The sequence below is a fragment of the Phocoena phocoena genome, chromosome 4 (genome assembly GCF_963924675.1).
Source record: "Phocoena phocoena chromosome 4, mPhoPho1.1, whole genome shotgun sequence".
NCBI lineage: Eukaryota > Metazoa > Chordata > Mammalia > Artiodactyla > Phocoenidae > Phocoena > Phocoena phocoena.
Window position 1 is genome coordinate 86,489,709 of NC_089222.1, and position 25,715 is coordinate 86,515,423.

The 25,715-nt window shown below is 38.5% G+C and overlaps 1 protein-coding gene across 1 annotated transcript in view; it reads left to right on the forward strand.

Moving 5' to 3' along the window:
* Positions 1-25,715, forward strand: part of CFAP44 (cilia and flagella associated protein 44) — a 144,802-nt gene that overhangs the window by 12,917 nt on the left and 106,170 nt on the right. The window contains exons 2-8 of the mRNA XM_065875861.1: positions 3,577-3,732; positions 4,228-4,387; positions 8,211-8,373; positions 10,185-10,287; positions 14,007-14,223; positions 16,116-16,230; positions 19,115-19,279. Of these exons, the coding sequence (XP_065731933.1) occupies positions 3,577-3,732; positions 4,228-4,387; positions 8,211-8,373; positions 10,185-10,287; positions 14,007-14,223; positions 16,116-16,230; positions 19,115-19,279 (1,079 nt within the window). The remainder of the gene's footprint in view (positions 1-3,576; positions 3,733-4,227; positions 4,388-8,210; positions 8,374-10,184; positions 10,288-14,006; positions 14,224-16,115; positions 16,231-19,114; positions 19,280-25,715) is intronic.

Below are 25,715 nucleotides of genomic sequence, written 5' to 3' on the forward strand. Positions count from 1 at the left end.
ACAAGCCTCTCGGGCTGGTGAGTGCCTGTCGGCACCGATCGTCTGTGCAGGAATCTCCCTGCTTTGCCCTCCGCACCCCTGTTGCTGTGCTCTCCTCCGCGGCTCTGAAGCTCCCCCCTCTGCCTGCCAAAGTCTCCGCCCACGAAGGGGCTTCCTAGTGTGTGGAAACCTTTGCTCCTTCACAGCTCCCTCCCACTGGTGCAGGTGCTGTCCCTATTCTTTTGTCTCTGTTTTTTCTTTTTCTCTTTTGCCCTACCCAGGTACATGGGGAGTTTCTTGCCTTTTGGGAGGTCTGAGGTCTTCTGCCAGCATTCAGTAGGTGTTCTGTAGGAGTTGCTCTACGTGTAGATGCATTTCTGGTGTATCTGTGGGGAGGAAGGTGATCTCCGGTCTTATTCTTACGCCATCTTCCCCTCCACTCCCCTGTAATTTATTTTTAATTTACTACTGTTGTAATCAGAGAATATGCATATTTTGTATTATTGCAATCTTTTAAAAGCTATTAAAACTTGTCTTACGCTCCAGCAAGTGATCTCTCTTGGTAACTGGCCCATGTGCCTTTGAATGTGTAGGTGTAGTGTTTTTTCAATATCAGGTGGGGATGTTTGATAGTGTTTTTCAGATCATCATATCTTATGGAGTTTCTGACTGGTTGTTCCATCAGTTGATGAAAGATGTGTATTACTGTAATATTAACTAAGTAGACTGTGAGAAGTAAAGGATAAATATTATAATCTCTGAAGCAATTATTTAAAAAGCAAACAAAGAAAAGTAGTTAAAAAGCTAACAAATTAAAATGGAATTTTAAAGAATAAATAATCTAGAAGAATAACAATAAATGGTCTAACAGAAAATAGGAAAGAAGAAATAGAGGGAAAATGGAAGAGTGGGAAGCACACAAACAGAAAATAAATAATTAAATGTTAGATCAAAATCCAACTATACCAATAGTTATATTAAATATTAATGGACTAATAAGTCTTGTAAAAAGGTACAGATTATCAGAATGGATAATAAAAGCAAGAACCCACTATATGATGCATGAGACACACATTAAGTATTATGATACAAATAGGTTAAAAGTAAATTGATGGAAAAAGATATAGTCGGCGTACAGTAAGCATTTGAAGGTTGGAGTGACTATATTAATATCAGATAAAATAGATTTCAAGACAAAGAGTACTGTCTGTGACAAAGAAGTACATTTCACGATGATAAAAGGAGCAATACATTAAGAAGACATAACTATCATAAATATGTATGCATCTAATAACAGAGCATCACAATCCATGAAGAAAAATAGAATTAAAGGGAGAACTAAATAATTCCAAAATTGTAGTAGGAGAACAGTCTGGTACTCCATCATGGTTACTTCATCATGGCCAAAATGGAAGTCCCAATTATTAATTTTTGTATATTGTTTTTGTATGTAGTAACCATGCAAAACTCTTTTAAAAATTGTAATAATTATAGGGAGTCCTTATGGATGTTCTATGTGCATAGTCACATCATTTGCAGACTTCCTCATTGTGTCCCCAATCTCACAAAGGAGGTGGAGGTAAACAAGGACCAGAGAGGCAAGCTGTATTTGCAGGAGGCAGCCTGCCTCTGTGGCAGCTGGTGAGGAGAGGCACCACAGCTTCATATTTCTATTGGCTAGAGGGAAGAAAAAGCTGAGGAAACTCACCTATAAAATCCTGGGTCAGGGACTTCCTTGGTGGTCCAGTGGGTAAGACTCTGTGCTCCCGATGCAGGGGGCCTGGGTTTGATCCCTGGTTGGGGAACTAGATCTCACATGCATGCCAAAACTAAGAAGTCCGCATGCCATAACTGAGTCTCCATGTTGCAACTAAGAGCCCACATGCCACAGCCGAAAATCCCGCATAGTGCAGCTAAACATGCCGCAACAAAGATCTTAATTACGATTGCCATAATTAAGACCTGGTACAGCCAAAATAATTAATTAATTAATTAATTAATTAATAAAAATCCTTGGTCATAAAACAAACTTTCAGCTGCCTCTTTTTGAGATCTGTGGCTATGGTGTCTCCTCGCCTTGGTTACCTCCCTTTGCTTCCTCCTGCACCCATCCTTGTTCAGTGTCCACTAATTTTGCCAACCCTTCCACCAGCCAGCCCTGCCATCCATTTCTGATTTGAGGTTTTAGCAGCTTCTAGTTCTACAAAAAATGGCATTTGTAATTTTGGCTTTCATTTTCAATGTTGATTTTAGATTATTTCCAAGAATAGAAAGACAAATGCTGATTTGTACATCAAACCATAATCTTTCCACCTGTCTATTTTGGGATTATAAAAAGTATAGAAATCTTTGTTCTCACCAAGTTGCTAAGATCTGCTGCTTTGCCAGTCTGATTTAATGTGTCTACTTCCTGTTAAATTAGTTTTTTTCCAAACTCCACTTTTTCTTTCAGTGGCACAACCCTTCAACCAGGCTCAGAATATTCATTTTTAGAAAAATGATTTACTCCCCTTCATTCATATTCACTTCTGATTCCTTTATCAGTGATTCCCTCATCCTAGCTGGCAGCCTGAACTCATCTAATGGCAGCTTGAACTCTGTTCCCAGAGAGAGGCAGGCCAGCAGATAATATCCTAATCTTGAGATGGGGATATAATGTTTGATTGCAACAGTCACAAGAAAGAGCTAAGAAATCTGTTAAATGGTATTACTGGAGAATATTTACCCAGGGCTCTCCCCTAGGGGAGTTCAAGAAGTGGGCCCCATTTAGGTGTCCAGGATTATTTTCTTTCCATCCAAATGCATGAATCCTACAGAACCCTGTCCTCTTATTCTGCTAATTGGATTGGCCCAGCTTTCTCACCTCATTCAAGTTAGTCTTGGGCCTTGTTCCTCTTCTTTTAGCCTCATCTCAGATAGACCTACTAGGTGGTTCTACTCTGTTTCTGACATACTTACCATTTCTGCCTTATTATTCTGAAAGTTCATCCAGCCCTTTCACCTGCTGGACATGGTATATGTGAACAATAGCCATGTTTGGACTTGATCTGAATGTTGGCTTATACCTAGGTCTATTCTACTCCCATTCCAATTCTTTTTCTCTTCTAGCTTGTCCTGAAGCAAATAGTCTGATGTATTCCTAGGATATCACTCAGACATAGTCATACCCAGAGGAGTTTATTCTTGAATATGCGTTATTTATCTTTGACATAAAAGGTCCTTATAAATAACGTGTTGTTCAAGTGAAATTGAACTGAAAAAATGATAGCAACATACTAGCCAATCTCTTTTTCTTTATCCTTTACTTTCTTGTAAGCGTGCAGTGGTAGGAAATAGACTGCAAATGAAGTGGAAATGGAGATCTACTCACAGGAAAAGCTTTAAAAATTTTTTGTAAAGCTGCAAGAGTGACCAAATAAAATGATTTTTGTAGCAATTTTTGAGTTTAAAATTCATTCAGTTTAGAGCACAAACGAATTGGAAGTATTAGGTACTTTGGAAATAAGAAATGTTTAATTCAAATTTAGAAATTATTTAATGTTTAAGACAATGTTTAATTCAAATTTAGAAATTATTAGAACAAATTGCTTTTTATAGCCGCTATGAAAGAGGATTACAAATCTGTTGTAGATACCACAGGCGAAACATTTACTGAAGGGGAAGAATCATATTTAGGGGACGAGGAATCCTATGTGGAACATTTGGAAGGAAGTTCAAGTTCATTTCAAGATGATTATGTGGAAAGCATTGGAAGTAAGTATTACTAGTTTTCTATCAGTACTTGTCACTGTTTTAACTGAACAGTTGTAAATCCATAAAAGAAATGGTTGCAGGAAGTGTGGAGGTGATAAAAGAAAGAGCATCAAACATATCCTGATAAGGTGCTTTAGCAGCTCTGGAGTTGTGTATTCTGAGTATCACATACTCTCATACTCGGTTTTTCTGGGGAGTGGGATTGTCTAAGGAGTGATCTATCCCACATTAGTGAGACTAACTCTCCCTTAGAACTGACCGTGCGCTGTTCTTTGAGACTGCTGGAACGATGCAGGGCTAGGCGTTCACCCCAATGCACACAGGCGTGTTGCCTCTTCTTCCATGCTCACTTGTGGGTGGCATCCTATGTCCAGGCCAGAAGTAGTAGTTACTGCTAGAGTGTTATGGGCTACGTACATTCCTCCTGTCTTCATGAAATACGATTTTAGGATTGACCAGACACTCTTCTTAGTTAAAATATTTTTAATTTTTTAGAATCTCAGTACATGGAAACTCCTGTCCCAGATGCAGAAGAGGCAGAGGAGGAAGTTAAGAAGAAAATATCAGAAAGCTTCTTCTACGATTATATGGAGCTTGCTTCGATGCCTTTTGTGACTCCGGATTCAAACATACCGCTGGATCTTCTTACACTTGTGTATCCACTCCAGTTACATATGTATAATCTTGGAATTTCAGCTTTTTAGGTCAGGGGTTGGCAAACTGCAGCCTATGGACCAAATCTGGCCTCTGGCCTTTTCCCCTAAATAAAGTTTTATTGGAACACAGCAATGCTCATTCATTTACATGAAGTCTATGACTGCCATCACACTACAAGGGCAGATTTAAGTAGTTACAACAGAAATCATCTGGCTCACAAAGCCTAAAATGTTTACTACCTGGCCCTTTACAAAAACAGTTTGCCAACCCCTATCTTAGGTAATTCTAAGAAGCTTAAGATAGTAATGCTTGATCTTAATTTAAACTAAGCTTTTGCTGGTTTTTGTTAGATGCCAAATAACCATAAAGAGATATAGTGCTTTTCTGGCTGTCCTTTCAGGAGATGTGAAGTGAAGGAGACCAGGAGGCCTCTTATCCCCATTTATCTCTACCAGATTGGCACCCCTTTTTTTTCAATGCCTGTTAAGTTAAAATCATTGATCTCCCTGCTTGAAACGCTGACATGGCCATTGTCAGGCATTACTGCTTTCGCATTATTTACCAGATGAGTTACAGAGAAGACAGCCCTGAGGAAGTGGGCACAATATAACCCATTTTAATAGAAGAATAAAAGTCTGTGAAGAAAAGTAAAAGTGGGATGATTAACAAGGGGATTTAGGGTTTGCCATCACTTTATGATGTTAGGTTTGTGAGGTGCTAGTTAGGAGACAATTTCCATTAAGGCCCTTGGTTAGCAATTTAGCATGCCTACCCTCAGAAGGGCAGTGGTTATGACCGCATGGCCCAGACACTGACTGACCCCTTATAAAAGGGGTGCTGAGAGGGGAAGGGCAGTGTACTTCCTGACTCAGTTTTGCTTTTTATGTAAAAATAGAACATGTTATTGTTATTATATCTTCTAACTTTATTTCGATCCCAGGTGTAACTAAAACTAATTCACCCTGAAATTTGTAACCTGGAGTTTTCTCTCTTGAGGGCCTTTTATTTTTCCTTTGTGGCCTTTGGACAGGTTACTGATAAAAGTTATGCTGTTGGCCTTCTAGTCGATTTTTTTCAAATGAAGTGGTTTATTAGTCACCTAGAAGCTTTTCCTGAAATGCACGTGCTCTGATAGCTTCCTGGACCTACTGCATTATTTCCACGTGGAGAGGGGCTTGGGTATATATGTACTCTGAAAAAGCTTCTCGGGTAATTTTGATTGTGCTGCCTTCTCCCAGCTCTCAACACTGGGGATTTGGTGCTCCTGAATACAAGGATCTCTGTATTAGAGAGATATGCCTAGCCTGTAAATAAGGGAGTCAGAGCGATCTTGATGTTTGGCTCAGTGCATGAATCCTTTCTACTCATGCTGGAGGAGTGGCTGTATAAGCTATGGACTTGAACACTTTCAAAAGCAGGGCAGTCACAAAGCAGCTTATCCCATTTTTGAATAGCTTACATTATTAGAGAGCTCCTCCAGGCCTTGAATTACAATCTGCCTTTCTGGAATGTCCTGCGTTAAACTTAGTCCTACTCTCTAGAGATGAAAAAATATAATCTCTGTTTCTTGTGAGAAGCTGTAAGAAGTCTGCTCTCGTGTATCCCCACATACCCTTTTAATTCTTCATCTACTTCAGTTTTAACATTTGTGTCTTCTAAATCAGTCAAGGAAGTATAATTTATAAAATATCACCTAAACCACAGCATAATTTATAGAAGACACTAAACAGCACTTAAGACAGTGTTTAAACACCACTTTAAAGTGGAGGTTCTAGATGGACATGGACAAACAGCGAAGGCCCTGGGCCTCTGATAGGAAGTTAAGAATAGGTGCCAAAAGGGAGGATGAGATAAAACAGAAGGGAGGTGAAGGTACGTCAGAATACATTTTAACATTTTCAGAGCTCTGCTTAGAAACTGCCTTCTCCTCTGGGGTTAAAAGGAAAAGATCAGACTCTAGTTATTCATTCATTCATTCATTCAACTGAATAGGCTCAAGACTCTGGGGTAGGCATTCCAGGAAACAGATGAATGAGAAGCAGTCTCTGCCCTTAAGCAGGTTGTGATTGATTTAGAGGGAAAGTGTCTGGCAAGCTACAATCTAACCCATTTCTGCATTTGAAAGGGCCTTCAATCAAAACAGCAGCAAGTAAGAGGGAGTTTCCCCCTGAAATTACAGATGATAATATTAGATAAATGATCATGTCTCCGATTCCCTGCTGTCATCCAAGTTAGTGAAGGGATGGTAGCCCACTTCTACTCTCATAGTTTGACATTCTTCTAGCCCTTTAGAGTATTACACTGGCACCTGGGAAAAGGGAAAGGAGAGAAGGAAGAAGGAAAGGTGAGAACAGTAGTTTAGGGAGAGGGAAAAAGAGGGGAGGCAAAACTTCCTGCCCCATACCAGGCTCTGTAAAGATAAGGGGCTGTAGACTCTACTCTTTAATTGTGAGGCGGCCCCAGGTATTCTCCATGAGGGCAGAATAGCTTCATCTAGATCTTGGATCACATATTCATTTGCATTTCTATATGATTCAATTTTAGGCATTAATGTCTTTTAAATTTATAAAATTCCTTTTTCTTGTACAAATGCCCGGAAATGTTCTCTTTCTCTTTTTTCAACTTAACTATGAGGCAGTGAGATAGGTATAGTTACTTGTAGTTAGTTATAATTTATATATTCTTCACAATTCAAATTGCATTAATTAAAATTTGCTCCTCCTTTTTTACATTCTACATATCGTTCTTGTTAAAAGTTTTGTATAATTTCTTTCTCTGAAAATATTTACTTACAAATAAGGGGAATCGTCTAAAATCAGACTGAAAAAACAAAACAAAAACAAGGGCTCAAGAAATAAGGATTGCTCCAGTGATCCTTCAACTTTTGTGTTCCGCAATGAATTCTTGGAAAATAAGAATATATCTACTTAAGATACACTACATAATATATTTCTCTGGCAAACTATAATTTTTTAATAGGTTGATCTCATTTAATTATTACACTTATATCTTGGGTTATATTAATTTGAGCTTGAACGTAATAACAAGGTACACTTAAAAATGTTTTATAGCTCAGTTTTTTAAATCTCTGTTTTGAATTAATGCACTTTTACTCTATAGCATAAACGCACACACACGTATATACGCATCTGCACACCCGTACGTACTAATGATCTTGGAAAGGAAATGTTAGCCTATTTATTTTATATACTTATGTATTATTTAGTCAATTTTTATAATTTTCATATAATTAAATTTCAATTATATTTATGTGAATTTATTACAGTAGTCACATTGTCACTGGTGTGTCAGAATTTCACAAACATGTCAGAATTTTAAACATCTTGTCTTTCAGCATCAAGGAAGAGGCCTACATGATCCTTTTACTATGTTCAGTCAACAAACTGGACAGGCTTTGGGAGTACAAAGATGGCAAAGACAGACTTTCTCTCACATTATAATGTGATTTAGTTTTAGCAGGAGAGAGGAAAATGAAATTATTTAGGGGACTACTTTGCTCTCTATAGTACCCAAATAGAAAGTTTATTTTTTATTGCAAAAAAAATTAATGTGCTTTCAGGGTTTTCCTAGGAAAACTAAAAGACTGAATCAGAGTGTGAGAATTTTCACCTAATTTAAAAACAAGATTACGTTAGTAATACAGTAAATAACTCTGAGTTTCAGCATAAAATTCAACTACTTCAACCCCGGATCTTTATCTAACTAAGGGTATGGGTTTTAAAAATATATTCATTTCGTTACTTTTCCCCTCTCTAGGATGGTTGTTGTTTTACTTGTTTTCCTTTGCAACTTTCCCTCAGACATTCCTTTGGTTATGACTGCAGAAAGCGGGCCAACCTACAACTTCTGGACAGCAATATGGTGTTGTACGTAGCTGGGAACCAGCTGATCCTTCTGAATTTGAAAACCAAGGAACAGACCTACCTGCGAAGCAGCAGTGGCAGGGGAATTGGTGTCATTGGGGTATGCCTTTAGTAACTTAGAAAACAAAAATCCATCCATGTGTTTGTTTGTTCTGTGGACCAGCCAGGCTGTGAGGAGGGATTACATGAGATGCACAGCAATCTTTATTCTAAGGTATTTTCATTCACGATGACAACCACTACGTTCACTGACATTAGCTCCATGCAATATTATTATATTAATAATATTATCATCTCATTTTGCAGATAAGGAAACTGGGGCTAACAGACGTTGAGTGACTTTCCCATAGTCATGCAGGTTTTTCACAGTAAATGCTATGCTGATATTCTGCAAAAATACTGAGATGAATAACACAAATGATAATTCACATGATAATTAAAGCTAAGTGCCAGATAAAAGAGTTGAACATTAGGAAATGAAGCATAAATTATACATTCAGTAGTTTCAAACAGTTGACAAAAAGATCTGTGTGTGATTTCGAGTCTGTCTCTTTATTCCTCCTCAGGTGTCTGTCTCCGTCAGTCGTTTTCTTTCTTGTATCTTCAGCCTTTACTTCCTTAGGCATCCTCAGCATAAAAGCATACTAAATCAACTTGTTCTCATTTTAAAAGGCCCCTCTCTGGGAATTCCCTGGTGGTTCAGTGGTTAGAACTCCACGCTTCCACTGCAGGGGGCGCGGGTTCAATCCCTGGTCGGGGAATTAAGAAATCACAAGTCGTGTGCACGGCCAATTAAAAAAAAATAAAGAGGCAAAACCAAAAAGTTAGGTATATATACACAAGTACATGCTACGGTGGCACCAGCTGTTGCAAATATTCACGGGCCTGACATGAAGGCTCTGTGGAGGAAGTTGGTCGGGACCATCTCAAAGTACCATGAGCCCTGAGGTCCCCCCGCATCTGCAGAGGACTGATCAACATCTAGCCTGCTTATTTTTCTATCACTTTGTGGCCAACAATAGTTTTGAAATGTCTGTTTTTCTATTTTGTGGCACGATGATTTGGTTTGAGGTCAGTAGTTAGGGGTGTAGTGTGAACAAGAATGCTAACCCTAAAAACTCACCCTCCTGAACCCTGAGTGCTGTGTGTCGGTGGGGCTCTTCTCCGTGTGTGCTGGGGCTTGCTGGTGTCCAGAGAGTGACAGGGACCTTCCTCCACTGCCCATGTCACTTCAATTTTTCTGAAATAGTTATCCATTTGTGGATGAGAAATGCTCTTGTGAGGCTATGTGAAAGCCATGAGAAATGTGTTTTGGAGGATATAAGCTCTCTTCCAGAAAAGACAGGGTGAATTTATGTGTTGAGTAAGTAGATGTCTTGCTTGTCCTAGGTCTCCATTAAAAATAAAGCAAAACACCAAACGCAGGGTAAGCAATTCATCTAACTTAGTTGTTCTCAAAGAGTGGTCCCCAGATTCAGCATCACCAGCATCACCTGGGAAATTGTTAGAAATGTAAATGCAGAATATCAGGTCCCAGCCCCAATTTACTGAATCAGAAACTCTAGTGTTAAAGCTTGCAATCTGTGCTTTTAATAAGCCCTACCTGTGATTCTGATGCCTGCTAAAGATTGGGAACCACTGTTCTAGCTCTTCTGATGGCAATTTAAAAAATTGTAGAGTTAAGACATGACTCTCTTAATGAAAGTAAAACTTAAAACGAGTATTCTTCTAGTTTTCAGTTTAAATTATATCCATTGTCAAGTATTTATTAGATGCCGAGTTTTGAGTTTTCTATTAGAATGGATCCTAATAAACAAACTATAAGGTAACAGATGCTAAATACTGTATTAACTGAGTGATTTATATGATAATCTCCCTTTCAGTGCTTTAGTGAGATTTTATCTTTTATAGGTTCACCCCCAAAAAACTTACTTCACAGTAGCAGAAAAAGGAGTTTTCCCAAAGATTATCATTTATGAATATCCTTCTTTGAGGCCCTACAGAATACTTCAAGGTGAGTCTAGTAGAATCTTTAAAATATCTCACATTTAAGGTTAACAACATTTTGAAGATGTAACATTATTGTAGCAGTCAGGGTCCTCCAGAGCAACACAGCTGGTGGGAGAGAGATGAGAGATTTATTTGAAGGAACTGGCTTACGTAATTACGAGAGCTGGCAAATCTGAAGTTTGTAGGGCAGGCTAGCAGGCTGGAAATTCTTGGGAAGGAATTGATTCTTCATCTAAGGGTAGAACTTCTGCTTCCTCAGGGAAACCTTAGTTCTGCTTTAAGTGCTTTCAGCTGATGGGATGAGGCCCACCCAGGTTACCAAGGATAATCTTAACTGATTATAGATGTTGACCACATCTACAAACTATCTTCACAGCAACATCTAGATTAGTGTTTAATTGAATAACTGGGTACTATAGCCCAACCAAGTTGACACATAAATCACCATCACAATTATCTTACAATTCTGTTTTCCATATAATTAATTTCAGTAGTCAATTTTAAAAAAAAGATTTTATTTTTCAGAGCAGTTTTTAGGTTTACAATAAAATTGAGAGGAAGTTTCAGAGATTCCCACATACCCTCTCCCCTCACCCATGCTTAGCCTACTCATTATCAACATAACTCATCAGAATGGTACATTTTTTACCAAGGATGAGTTGATGTTAACAGTCACAATTACCCAAAGTCCGTAGTTTCCCTTAGGGTTCACTTGTGGTGTTCTGTATTCATTTAGACAAATGTAGAATGACATATATCCATCATTATAACATCATTCAGTATTCTGAATAGGAGTTTTCCCAAAGCCTGTCCTAAATATCGTCTGTGCTCTGTCTATTCATAACTGCCCTACCCTCTCTGGCAACCACTGATCTTTTATTGTCTCCATAGTTTTGCCTTTTCCAAAATGTCATAGAGTTGGAATTATACAGTACGTAGCCTTCTCAGATTGGCTTCTTTCACTTAGTACTATGCATTTAAGCTTCCTCCTTGTCTTTTAATGGTTTGATAGTCCATTTCTTTTTAGTGCTCAATAATATTCCATTGTCTGGATGTACTACATCTTATGTATCTGTTCACCTATTAAGGGGCATTTTAGCTGCTGTCATTCATTTCAGTTACATATAAGCTTATATATAAGCATTCATTTCACTTACATAACACACACAGACGTAAGCATACATGATCAAATACATTATTGCTTTTATTTTGAACAGTTATCTGTTACATCAATCAAGAATAAGAAAAATGAAAGTTTTATTTTACTTTCATTTACTCCTTTGATTCTCTTCCTTTATGTAGATCCAATTTTCTGACCCATATTATTTTCCTTCTTTCTAAAGAACTTCTTTTAACATTTCTTGCAAGGCAGGTCTCCTGGCAACAGATTCCCTCAGTGTTTGTTGGTCTGAGAAAGTCTTTATCTGTCACCTTTTTTTTTTTTTTGCGGTACGCGGGCCTCTCACTGTTGTGGCCTCTCCTGTTGCGGAGCACAGGCTCCGGACGCGCAGGCTCAGCGGCCATGGCTCACGGGCCCAGCCACTCCGCTCCGCGGCACGAACCCTCGTCCCTGCATCGGCAGGAGGACTCTCAACCACCAGGGAAGCCCTATCTGTCACCCTTGAAGGATAATTTTTCAGGGCGCAGAATTCTAGGTTAGTGTTTTTTAGGTAAGATTTTTGTCCCCCCTCTTTTTCTTTTATCTGCAGTATTTTTTTTTCTGTATCTTTCATTTTCTGTAGTGTTTCTGGGCATTTACCCTGGTTGGTGATCTCTGAGCTTCCTGGATCCATGGTTTGGTGTGTGACATTAATTTGGGAAATTTCTCAGTCATTATTGGTTTAAATATTTCTTATGTTCCTCTTTCTTCTCCTTCTGGTATTCCCACCACACATACATTACACCTTTTGTAGTTGTCCCACAGCCCTTGGATATTCTGTTCTGTTTTTATCAGTCTTTGTTCTCTTTGCTTTTTGGTTTTTGAAGATTCTATTGAGATATCCTGTAGCTAAGAGTCTTTCCTCAGCTGTGTCCAATCTAGTAATGAGCCCATCAAAAGCATTCTTCATTTCTGTTACAGTGGTTTTTTTTTTATCTCTAGCATTTCTTTTTGGTTCTTTCCTTAGGATTTCCATCTCTCTGCTGACATTGCCTATCTGCTCTTCTATGTTGTCTACTTTATCTGTTAGAGCCCTTAGCATATTAATTAGAGTTGTTTTAAATTCCCAATATGACAATTCCAACATCTATGCCATGTCTGGTTGTGCTGCATGCTTTGTGTCTTCAAACTGTCTTTTTTTGCTTTTTGGTATGCCTTGTAATTTTTTCTGGGTAGCCAGACATGATGTACTGGGTAAAAAGAACTGCCTTAAGTAGGACTTTAGTCACCTGGTGGTAAGGTGTGGGGCAGGGGAAGCATTCTCTAGTCCTGGGATTAGGTCTCAGTTTTTTGGTGAGCCTATGCCTCTGGACTGTGAACTTCACAAATGTTTCTCAGCATTTTTCTCCCCCCTTAGGTAGGACAGGATGGCTAGAGTGGGCTGGGTTGGATATTTCCTTCTCCAGGTCAGTTAAGCTCTGATAACATTCCAGCCGGTCAGGCTCTGGTTTAATTAGTTTCCCCTGAGGGCAGACCTTATTAAGAAGAACAGAGGCTCTCGGGTATTTCAAAATGGTTCCTTTTCCCCTCCTTCTGTTGGAAGCCTGGGGGGATTTTTCTAGGTATTTTTACGTTAGGAATCTGGTCAACTCCTGGAGGTAAATCTCACAATATTGTTGGGGCCACCTTATGACTGGGTCCCCCTGGAGTTTTTAATTCTCAGACTTGTCCACACTGAGCCTCCAGCAATTCGTCAGTTAGAGTTCGTGTTTTACTTCACCGGCAGTGGTTCCTTGAGCTGTTCTGGCTGTTGCTGCTTGGAAGCCTCTGCTCTGGTGAGTTGCAAATCCCTGTATTTACCTGGTGGTCTCTCCATTCTTGGGGGCAGGGGTTTGCCCTGTTTCCTTTCGTCTCGTATAGATCCAAGAAGAGCTGTTGATTTTTCAGTCTGTTCAGCTTTTTACTTGTTGTTAGGATGGAATGGTGATTTCTTAGCTCCTCACATGCATAACCAGAAAACTGAAGTCATCAGTTTTTGTGAAATTTTCAGGGGACAGATTTTAAATTGATTTCTCTCTGCTGTCTAATATGCTTTTGTGTCACCCTTCCCCACTTCATAAAGTAGAATGTATTCTCAAAGTGTTTTTCTCATGCAAAGTGTGATTAAGATTTCTTCACCCTCCCCTGCTCCCCCCATATCATGTAGTTCATTCTACAGCCAAGGGTGATGAGTGATTTTCGAATTGTTTCTTTAGGGGAGTCTTGGCATTCTTCCACCAATGCACACCACTAAGGGTGCTCTCTCTCTCTCTCTTTTTAAAATTTTATTTATTTATTTATTTGTGGTACGCGGGTCTCTCACTGCCGTGGCCTCTCCCGCCGCGGAGCAGAGGCTCCAGACGCGCAGGCCCAGCGGCCATGGCTCATGGGCCTTCTGCTCCGCGGCACGTGGGATCTTCGTGGACCGGGGCATGAACCCGCGCCCCCTGCATCGGCAGGCGGACTCTCAACCACTGCGCCACCAGGGAAGCTCTCTCTCCTTTTTTTGATTTAACTAATACACTTTTGAAAAGTAAGTGCTGTCCGTGTTCATTAGACTTGCATTCATCTTTTCATCCTTTCAGATGGGACTGATCTGGCCTATGCATGTGTAGACTTTAACTGCAGTGGTACCTTGCTGGCCTCTGTTGGTGGCAACCCTGACCACACACTGACAATCTGGGATTGGAAAGAAGAGCAGCCCCTACTGAGGACAAAAGCTTTTTCCCAGGAAGTTTTCAAGGTTACTTTCAATCCTGAAGATGACGAGCAGCTTACTACATCGGGATCCGGCCACATCAAGTAGGTTGCATGACTGATACAGGTGCTAGTCGTTTATTGTTAGGGTCTTTTCTAAGAGGATTGACCAGCTGGAGACATTTTTGCTGATGTTGTTAACATTAGGATAATTTTTAAATGTGTTATTTAAAAAACTAACTGTAGTGCAGCTTTTCTAGTTGGGTATGGAGATTTTATTACTGAAACCAGCATAGATAAAAGGAGGGCTTTTGAATTTTGCTTGCTGCCTTCACTTCCTAAGAGAGTTTGTATAATGTCTTAATAACATTGGCGTGCTGTGTCCAAGTTCATATTGAACTTTCATATCCGCTGTTCAATGTGTTGTAGTGATACTGTGAGATGGATAAGTCATCTTGATGTCTCTGAACTCAGTCTTCACTTGTAGAATAAGAATTATAACAGAACCATTCCTGATGCAGGACCCTCAATACTAAATGGTAACAGAGCCTACTCTTGATCTCAGGTCTCTGGGTGTTTTCCACTATATTATATACCCTTTGTTCTTTGTTCAGGATGGAACTGATTTTGTCCTTTATTTAACAACCTTCTAGCAATACTCTCGAGCTGCCCTTAACTTGATTCCCAGTGTCTCTTTATGAGAAAGAGGTTTTTAAAATCTATCTTAAATTCTTTTCATTCCAATTTAAGTCTGGTCCTTTTGAAATATAGAATAATTGAACAGATTTTTAAATCTTGGGGGAATTGTCAACTAACTCTCTGCTGGCTATAGGTTAAAAAATTCTAATTTTTCCATGGCTTACTAGAGTGCATATTTTCTTTTTTTTTAACATCTTTATTGGGGTATAATAGCTTTACAATGGTGTGTTAGTTTCTGCTTTATAACAAAGTGAATCAATTATACATATGTTCCCATATCTCTTCCCTCTTGCGTCTCCCTCCCTCCCACCCTCCTTATCCCACCCCTCCAGGCGGTCACAAAGCACCGAGCTGATCTCCCTGTGCTATGCGTAGAGTGCATATTTTCTATGTACTATGTCTTTGGGGAAAGATAGACCTTGAACAATTTCATGTGTGGTGTGCTGTAAAAGAAACAGGAAATGGAAACATATGATCAGGGGACCTACAACAGCCTTGGAGAAGGGTGTTGGTCATTTAGGCTCTTGGCTTCATATTATTGGCTTGTTGATACTGTCCATTATCTATTCTACATCCAGTTGGTAGGCCAGATTCTTTCTTTTTTCTACATGGTTTTTCATCATTCTGACTATTGATTTGTTCAGATTATGAATAAGAAAATATTAGTAACTTAACATTGATTGACCTTATGTGCTAGGCACTGTTCTAAAAGAGTTTTTCAATTTCATGAGGTTGGTGCAAATAATATTCTCATTTTACACATGAGCGAATGAAAGTACAATGTGATCAAGAAAATCACTCAAAGTTACACAACAAGTAAATTAGAACTTTTGGAAAACGTTTATATCCTCTAAAGTGGTACTATGCAGTAGAACTTTCTGCTACGGTGGGAGTGTTCTGTGCTGGCCAATCTAGTAGACAGTAGCCACATGTAGCTATTGAATACTTGAAACTGGTCAGTCTGAATGAAACACTGATGTTTAAATTTTATTTAATGTTAATTACTTTAAGTCTAAATTAAAATAGTCAAATGTGTGGCTATTGCATAGGAAAACACAACTCTAAAATGTAAGATCTGCAAAGGCATGGAATTTTTTCTTTTTGGACTATTTTGCTCGATGCCGAATTCATATTGCCTAGAACTTTGCCTGACAAGTAGTTGATACTTAATACATTTTAATTGAATGAATGGATAAATGAAATAATATGTGACTATGAAATATGTAAATGTTTGGGTGATATTAAAATTAAAATAAATAAAATTTCTTTGAGGTACATTCAGGCTCTTTTGTTGGCAGGTTCTGGGAAATGGCTGTAACATTCACTGGCCTCAAGCTTCAGGGTTTATTGGGTCGATTTGGCAAAACAGCCACTAATGATATAGAAGGTTACATGGAGCTCCCAGATGGGAAGGTGAGTACAGCTACTATTCTACAATAATGAAATTATTGAAATGAAATGAAGTGATATACATATATGAAAGCAGTCTAAAAAGCACTGCCAATATTGGCAATAACAGATACTATAATTGCAAATATAATGAGCATTTAATTTTACCTTTTCAGATTATCAATTTTAATTCTGTGAAATTGTCATAATCCACATGTACATATCATTTTGTCTTTACTAAATATTATATACACATATAAAGTATGTGAACATTTTCATATAGTGACTTGTTACTTTTAACTGTGTCATGGAGTTGCAATATTTATAATGTTTATCTTTCCCTTCTCTCTTCTTTGCCATGATCCTCCAAGAGGACTTACTGGGTCAAAGGTTATATACAGTCTTGTGTCTTTTGCTTTTATATCAAATTATTGTTCAGGAAGATTGAGCCACTGTATAGTGCCATCTACAACACTGCAATTTTAATCTGTTAGTTTCTTCTTATAAAATTTATAGACATATTGCCTATAGGATCAGTTCTCCATTAATATTGTATAAGGCTCCCTGTTAGGATGAGTTATAGAGTATTATTTGTGGTCATCTCAGTTATAAGAAAATGCCAGCATACAAATATTACTCTGAGGAACCAAATGGTCTAGTCACTGCCTAGTGGAATAGTCTTAATTTGAAATCATGGTGTATGGTAGGAACTAAAAAGTCTTGGGTGCTGGCTAAATTATAAATTATATATCCAAACCTATAAGATGATAATAAATCATTCCAGCTTCAAATTCTGTAAGGATTAAGCTAAAGATCATTAAAAACATGGTATGAGATATATCTGAAAAAGGTTCAGAAGAGTTTGTGTAGAGGTAGGGGAGAAAAGAACCCATTTTAAATGAAAGAGCCACAAAAGGAAATATTTAGAGTTAGGAGTAAATATTACATATTTAGAGGATTAATTGGAGTACTCATGTTGGGAAGGAGTGGGAAATGAGATTGAGAAGTATGGTGGGGCCCTAGTGTATGAGGTCTGGAACAGCCAGGCGGAACTATTAGGTTCTGGAAGAGTAGAGTTGCAAATGAAAGAAGTTATATATAAATTTGGCCACAAATGCCAAGCATATTAGAAGGGAAATGTGGAGTCAAGGAGATGAGCTCAGAAGGAAGATACTGCTTTTATGTAAGAAGAGATGATGAGAGTCTGGACTTTTCTCAGGACAAATGGAAGAGGGAAGCTAGACATGAGTGACATTTCAGAAAGAAATGACTTACAGGCTTTGGTGACTTTTGGTGGTTTTAGTTACTGGACAGAAAAAAAGTCTAAGTAAAGACAAGTGGGCTGAGGCTTAATAGGTAAAATAGGTAGAATAGATAAGCATAGGTAGACTGGAGAAGTAGAAAAGACTGAGTAAGGTCATAAGTTCCTCTAGGTGAGAGGAAAATGGGGCTGCAGAGTCCTCGAGCAGGCAGGCAAGAATTAGATCAGAGTTCCCCAAAGGGCATCGCCTGCAACATTCTTTTGCACAGAAACTCTATGAAAAGACTTTCCTGGTCAAATTCCTTTGCAGCTAGAAATTTCTCATGGTGATTCCCAGTGAACACTGCTGTATTAAAGCTTCCAAGGGAGGCTTCCCTGCTGGCGCAGTGGTTGAGAGTCTGCCTGCTAATACAGGGGACACGGGTTCGAGCCCTGGTCTGGGAGGATCCCACGTGCCACGGAGCGACTGGGCCCGTGAGCCACAACTGCTGAGCCTGCACGTCTGGAGCCTGTGCTCCACAACAAGAGAGGCCACGATAGTGAGAGGCCCGCACACTGTGATGAAGAATGGCCCCCGCTTGCCACAACTGGAGAAAGCCCTCGCACAGAAACGGGGACCCAACACAGCCAAAAATAAATAAATTAATTAATTAAAAAAAAAAGAAAAAACGCTTCCAAGGGGTCCTAGAGAAAAGAAACGTGTTTGACTTTGTTTTTCCTAGCGTATGTCTTTTGAGGCAGCATTAGTTGGAATGGGAGGTTTTGAGCCATAGCGCGTGGTTTAGAACCCTGACTCCTCTGAGTAATTTTGGGCAACATACTTAACTGTTCTGTGCTTCAGTTTTTTTACTTTATAAAATGGGGATAGTAATAGTCAGGACTTCCATCATCAGCCCAGATGGTTCCTTTGTGCAAATGAGAAAAACTGTCTCTTCTGGGAAAATAAAGTACCCAACCTGTACAACAGCACATGGTATCCTTGGTAAATGTACCTAGTTCATACGGTTTTTAGGATTAAATAACATATGTTAAGTGCTCAAGCACTGCTTGGCATGGAGTCAATATTCAATTAGTATTACTTATTATATTAGTTAAACATCTTAAGAACTAGTGTTTGGTGGTACGTACATTGGGAAGTGCTGGATTAAGTGCATTAATGTGAAGTGGTTCTAGATGATCATCCTTATTTGAAATTGAATTATATTCTGCTATAATTTGCTGAGTTCAGTACTGACCTCACAATTATCAAACATAACATTTGATATTATCACTCTTAAAAAGTAGAATTTCATCTATCAAGAACTTTAAACATGTCTCTAAATTTTGACCTGGTAATTCCACTCCTGGGTTGTGTCCTTAAGAGATGTACAAAGAAATCTACTGCAGATATGTTTGAAAAATTAACCAACATACACAATGAGGTAAAACTATATATAACGCTAGGAGCAAATATGTCAAAATGTGACAAGTGGTTGTTTCTGGGGTAGTGAATTTTCATAGCTGTATTTTATTATTTTAAAAATTAAAACAATTTTTACTTTCATAACCAAGAAAAATCTTTAGAAACAAGTCTCACCAGCTCTTTGAAGCATTTATACACGTTTGTCTGTCTTCATGCACGTTCTTTCCTTTCCGCACACCTGCCAGGTGCTCTCAGGGTCAGAATGGGGCAACATGCTGCTTTGGGAAGGTGGCCACATCAAAGTCGAGCTGAGTCGAGCTGCAGGCAAGCCTTGTCACCAGGGTCCCATTAACCAGATAATGCTGGACGAGGGTGAAGTCATCACCATCGGGTCAGATGGATGTGTTAGGGTAAGTTTTCTTTACACTTGGACAGTAGCACCCACATCAAAACCTTGCAGATCACCCTGTGGGTTTTATCAGATTTTTATTTCTCACAAAGGTCACTTGATGAAGGAGATCAGTGGTCGTTTACTCCTAGGGCCACCTCATTTTAAATAATGCTTCTCTTGTGGTAAATATTTAAATTCTAGTCAAAATTCATTTACATCTTGACACTGAAGTTTTCTGAGGGGACCTTTTGTTATTTTGATTCTGTTGATATATCAGTAGTAGCTTCGGAAAATGAATATCCATCTTAGCACAATATTTTTTTTTTTGCTTTAGATATCGATTTGTTTTTATTTTATGTATTTTTAAAACATCTTTATTGGGGTATAATTGCTTTACAATGGTGTGTTAGTTTCTGCTTTATAACAAAGTGAATCAGTTATACATATACATATATTCCCATATCTCTTCCCTCTTGCGTCTCCCTCCCTCCCACCCTCCCTATCCCACCCCTCCAGGCGGTCACAAAGCACCGAGCTGATCTCCCTGTGCTATGCGGCTGCTTCCTAATAGCTATCTACCTTACGTTTGGTAGTGTATATATGTCCATGCCTCTCTCTCGCTTTGTCACAGCTCACCCTTCCCCCTGCCCATATCCTCAAGTCCGTTCTCTAGTAGGTCTGTGTCTTTATCCCTGTCTTACCCCCAGGTTCTTCATGACATTTTTTCCCTTAAATTCTATATATATGTGTTAGCATACGGTATTTGTCTTTCTCTTTCTGACTTACTTCACTCTGTATGACAGACTCTAGGTCTATCCACCTCATTACAAATAACTCAATTTCATTTCGTTTTATGGCTGAGTAATATTCCATTGTATATAGGTGCCACATCTTCTTTATCCATTCATCCGATGATGGGCACTTAGGTTGTTTCCATCTCCGGGCTATTGTAAATAGAGCTGCAATGAACATTTTGGTACATGACTCTTTTTGAATTATGGTCTTCTCAGGGTATATGCCCAGTAGTGGGATTGCTGGGTCATATGGTAGTTCTATTTGTAGTTTTTTAAGGAACCTTCATACTGACCTCCATAGTGGCTGTACCACTTCACATTCCCACCAGCAGTGCAAGAGTGTTCCCTTTTCTCCACACCCTCTCCAGCATTTATTGTTTCTAGATTTTTTGATGATGGCCGTTCTGACTGGTGTGAGATGATATCTCATTGTAGTTTTGATTTGCATTTCTCTAATGATTAATGATGTTGAGCATTCTTTCATGTGTTTGTTGGCATTCTGTATATCTTCTTTGGAGAAATGTCTATTTAGGTCTTCTGCCCATTTTTGGATGGGGTTGTTTGTTTTTTTGTTATTGAGCTGCATGAGCTGCTTGTAAATTTTGGAAATTAATCCTTTGTCAGCTGCTTCATTTGCAAATATTTTCTCCCATTCTGAGGGTTGTCTTTTGGTCTTGTTTATGGTTTCCTTTGCTGTGCAAAAGCTTTGAAGTTTCATTAGGTCCCATTTCTTTACTTTTGTTTTTATTTCCATTTCTCTAGGAGGTGGGTCAAAAAGGACATTGCTGTGATTTATGTCATAGAGTGTTCTGCCTATGTTTTCCTCTAAGAGTTTGATAGTTTCTGGCCTTACATTTAGGTCTTTAATCCATTTTGAGCTTATTTTTGTGTATGGTGTTAGGGAGTGATCTAATCTCATACTTTTACATGTACCTGTCAAGTTTTCCCAGTACCACTTATTGAAGAGGCTGTCCTTTCTCCACTGTACATCCTCCCTCCTTTATCAAAGATAAGGTGACCATATGTGCGTGTGTTTATCTCTGGGCTTTCTATCCTGTTCCATTGATCTATCTTTCTGTTTTTGTGCCAGTACCATACTGTCTTCATTACTGTAGCTTTGTAGTATAGTCTGAAGTCAGGGAGCCTGATTCCTCCAGCTCCATTTTTTGTTCTCAAGATTGCTTTGGCTATTCGGGGTCTTTTGTGTTTCCATACAAATTGTGAAATTTTTTGTTCTAGTTCTGAGAAAAATGCCAGTGGTAGTTTGATAGGGATTACATTGAATCTGTAGATTGCTTTGGGTAGTAGAGTCATTGTCACAAGTCTGATTCTTCCAATCCAAGAACATGGTATATCTCTCCATCTATTTGTATCATCTTTAATTTCTTTCATCAGTGTCTTATAATTTTCTGCATACAGGTCTTTTTTCTCCTTAGGTAGGTTTATTCCTAGATATTTTATTCTTTTTGTTGCAGTGGTAAATGGGAGTGTTTTCTTGATTTCACTTTCAGATTTTTTATCATTAGTGTATAGGAATGCCAGAGACTTCTGTGCATTAAATTGTATCCTGCTACTTTACCAAATTCATTGATTAGCTCTAGTAGTTTTCTGGTAGCATCTTTAGGATTCTCTATGTACAGTATCATGTCATCTGCAAACAGTGACAGCTTTACTTCTTCTTTTCCAATTTGGATTCCTTTTATTTCCTTTTCTTCTCTGATTGCTGTGGCTAAAACTTCCAAAACTATGTTGAATAAGAGTGGTGACAGTGGGCAACCTTGTCTTGTTGCTGATCTTAGTGGAAATGCTTTCAGTTTTTCACCATTGAGGATGATGTTGGCTGTGGGTTTGTCATATATGGCCTTTATTATGTTGAGGAAAGTTCCCTGTATGCCTACTTTCTTGAGGGTTTTTATCATAAATGGGTGTTGATTTTTGTCTAAAGCTTTCTCTGCATCTTTCTCTGCATCTAAAGCTTTCTCTGCATCTATTGAGATGATCATATGGTTTTTCTCCTTCAATTTGTTAATATGGTTTATCACATTGATAGATTTGCATATATTGAAGAATCCTTGCATTCCTGAAATAAACCCCACTTGATCGTGGTGTATGATCCTTATAATGTGCTGTTGGATTCTGTTTGCTAGTATTTTGTTGTGGGTTTTTGCATCTATATGATATTGGCCTGTAGTTTTCTTTCTTTGTGACATCCTTGTCTGGTTTTGGTATCAGGGTGATGGTGGCCTGGTAGAATGAGTTTGGGAGTGTTCCTCCCTCTGCTATATTTTGGAAGAGTTTGAGAAGGATAGGTGTTAGCTCTTCTGTAAATGTTTGATAGAATTCGGCTGTGAAGCCATCTGGTCCTGGGCTTTTGTTTGTTGGAAGGTTTTTAGTCACAGTTTCAATTTCAGTGCTTGTGATTGGTCTGTTCATATTTTCTATTTCTTCATGATTCAGTCTTGGCAGGTTGTGCATTTCTAAGAATTTGTCCATTTCTTCCAGGTTGTCCATTTTATTGGCATAGAGCTGCTTGTAGTAATCTCTCATGATCTTTTGTGTTTCTGCAGTGTCTTTTGTTACTTCTCCTTTTTCATTTCTAATTCTGTTGATTTGAGTCTTCTCCCTTTTTTTCTTGTTGAGTCTGGCTAATGGTTTATCTATTTTGTTTATCTTCTCAAAGAACCAGCTTTTAGGTTTATTGATCTTTGCTAATGTTTCTTTCATTTCTTTTTCATTTATTTCTGATCTGATTTTTATGATTTCTTTCCTTCTGCTAACTTTGGGGTTTTTTTGTTTTTCTTTCTCTAATTGCTTTAGTTGCAAGGTTAGGTTGTTTATTCGAGACGTTTCCTGTTTCTTAAGGTGGTCTTGTATTGCTATAAACTTCCCTCTTAGAACTGCTTTTGCTGCATATCATAGGTTTTGGGTCATCGTGTCTCCATTGTCGTTTGTTTCTAGGTATTTTTTGATTTCCTCTTTGATTTCTTCAGTGATCACTTCGTTATTAAGTAGTGTATTGTTTAGCCTCCATGTGTTTGTATCTTTTACAGATCTTTTCCTGTAATTGATATCTAGTCTCATGGCGTTGTGGTCGGAAAAGATACTTGATACAATTTCAATTTTCTTAAATTTACCAAGGCTTGATTTGTGACCCAAGATATGATCTATTCTGGAGAATGTTCCATGAGCACTTGAGAAAAATGTGTATTCTGTTGTTTTTGGATGGAGTGTCCTATAAATATCAATTAAGTCCATCTTATTTAATGTATCATTTAAAGCTTGTGTTTCCTATTTATTTTCATTTTGGATGATCTGTCCATTGGTGGAAGTGGGGTGTTAAAGTCCCCTACTATGAATGTGTTACTGTCGATTTCCTCTCTTATGGCTGTTAGTATTTGTTAGTATTTATTAGGATTTGCTCCTTTGTTGGGTGCATAAATATTTACAATTGTTATATCTTCTTCTTGGATTGATCCCTTGATCATTATGTAGTGTCCTTCTTTGTCTCTTCTAATAGTCTTTATTTTAAAGTGTATTTTGTCTGATATGAGAATTGCTGCTCCAGCTTTCTTTTTGTTTCCATTTGCACGGAATATCTTTTTCCATCCCCTTACTTTCAGTCTGTATGTGTCTCTAGGTCTGAAGTGGGTCTCTTGTAGACAGCATATATATGGGTCTTGTTTTTGTATTCATTCATCCAGTCTGTGTCTTTTGGTGGGGGCATTTAGCCCATTTACATTTAAGGTAATTATCAATATGTATGTTCCTATTCCCATTTTCTTAATTGTTTTGGGTTCGTTATTGTAGGTCTTTTCCTTCTCTTGTGTTTCTTGCCTAGAGAAGTTCCTTTAGCATTTGTTGTAAAGCTGGTTTGGTGGTGCTGAACTCTCTCAGCTTTTGCTTCTCTGTAAAGATTTTAATTTGTCCATCAAACCTGAATGAGATCCTTGCTGGTTAGAGTAATCTTGGTTGCAGGTTTTTCTCCTTCATCACTTTAAATATGTCCTGCCAGTCCCTTCTGGCTTGCAGAGTTTCTGCTGAAAGATCAGCTGTTAACCTTATGGGGATTCCCTTGTGTGTTATTTGTTGTTTTTCCCTTGCTGCTTTTAATATGCTTTCTTTGTATTTAATTTTTGACAGTTTGATTAATATGTGTCTTGGCATATTTCTTCTTGGATTTATCCTGTATGGGACTCTCTGTGCTTCCTGGACTTGATTAACTATTTCCTTTCCCATATTAGGGAAGTTTTCAACTATAATCTCTTCAAATATTTTCTCAGTCCCTTTCTTTTTCTCTCCTTCTTCTGGAACTCCTAATTCAAATGTTGGTGCGTTTAATGTTGTCCCAGAGGTCTCTGAGACTGTCCTCAGTTCTTATCAGTCTTTTTTCTTTATTCTGCTCTGCAGTAGTTATTTCCACTATTTTATCTTCCAGGTCACTTATCCGTTCTTCTCCCTCAGTTATTCTGCTATTGATCCCATCTAGGGTATTTTTAATTTCATTTACTGTGTTGTTCATCGTTGTTTGTTTCATCTTTAGTTCTTCTAGGTCCTTATTAAATGTTTCTTGCATTCTGTCTATTCTATTTCCAAGATTTTGGATCATCTTTACTATCATTATTCTGAATTCTTTTTCAGGTAGACTGCTTATTTCCTCTTCATTTGTTAGGTCTGGTGGGTTTTTATCTTGCTCCTTCATCTGCAGTGTGTTTTTCTGTCTTCTCATTTTGCTTATTTTATTGTGTTTGGGGTCTCCTTTTTGCAGGCTGCAGGTTCGTAGTTCCCATTGTTTTTGGTGTCTGTCCCCAGTGGCTAAGGTTGGTTCAGTGGGTTGTGTAGGCTTCCTGGTGGAGGGAACTAGTGCCTGTGTTCTGGTGGATGAGGCTGGATCTTGTCTCTTTGGTGGGCAGGTCCTCATCTGGTGGTGTGTTTTCGGGTGTCTGTGGACTTATTATGATTTTAGGCAGCCTCTCTGCTAATGGGTGGGGTTGTGTTCCTGTTTTGCTGGCATAGGGTGTCCAGGACTGTAGCTTGCTGGTCGTTGAGTGAAGCTGGGTGCTGGCGTTGAGATGGAGATCTCTGGGAGATTTTCGCCATTTGATATTATGTGGAGCTGGGAGGTCTCTTGTTGACCAGTGTCCTGAAGTTGGCTGTCCCACCTCAGAGGCACAGCACTGACTCCTGGCTGCAGCACCAAGAGCCTTTCATCCACACGGCTCAAAATAAAAGGGAGAAAAAGTAGAGAGAAAGAATTAGTAGAAGTAGGAAGAAAGAAAGAAAGAAAGGAAGGAAGGAAGAAGGGAAATCAGGAAAGAAGGAAAGTAAGGAGGGAGGGAGGTACGGTGGGAGGAAGGAAGGAAGCAGGGAAGGAAGGAAAAGAGAAAGAAAGAAAGAAGGTAAAGTAAAATAAAATAAAGTAAAATGTAATAAAGTTATTAAATTAAAAAATAATTATTAAGAAAAAGAATTAAAAAAAAAACGGACGGATAGAACCTTAGGACAAATGGTGGAAGCAAAACTATACAGACAAAATCTCATACAGAAGCATACACATACACACTCACAAAAAGAGGAAAAGGGGAAAAAATCATAAATCTTGCTCTCAAAGTCCACCTCCTCAATTTCAGATGATTCGTTTTCTATTCATGTATTCCACAGATG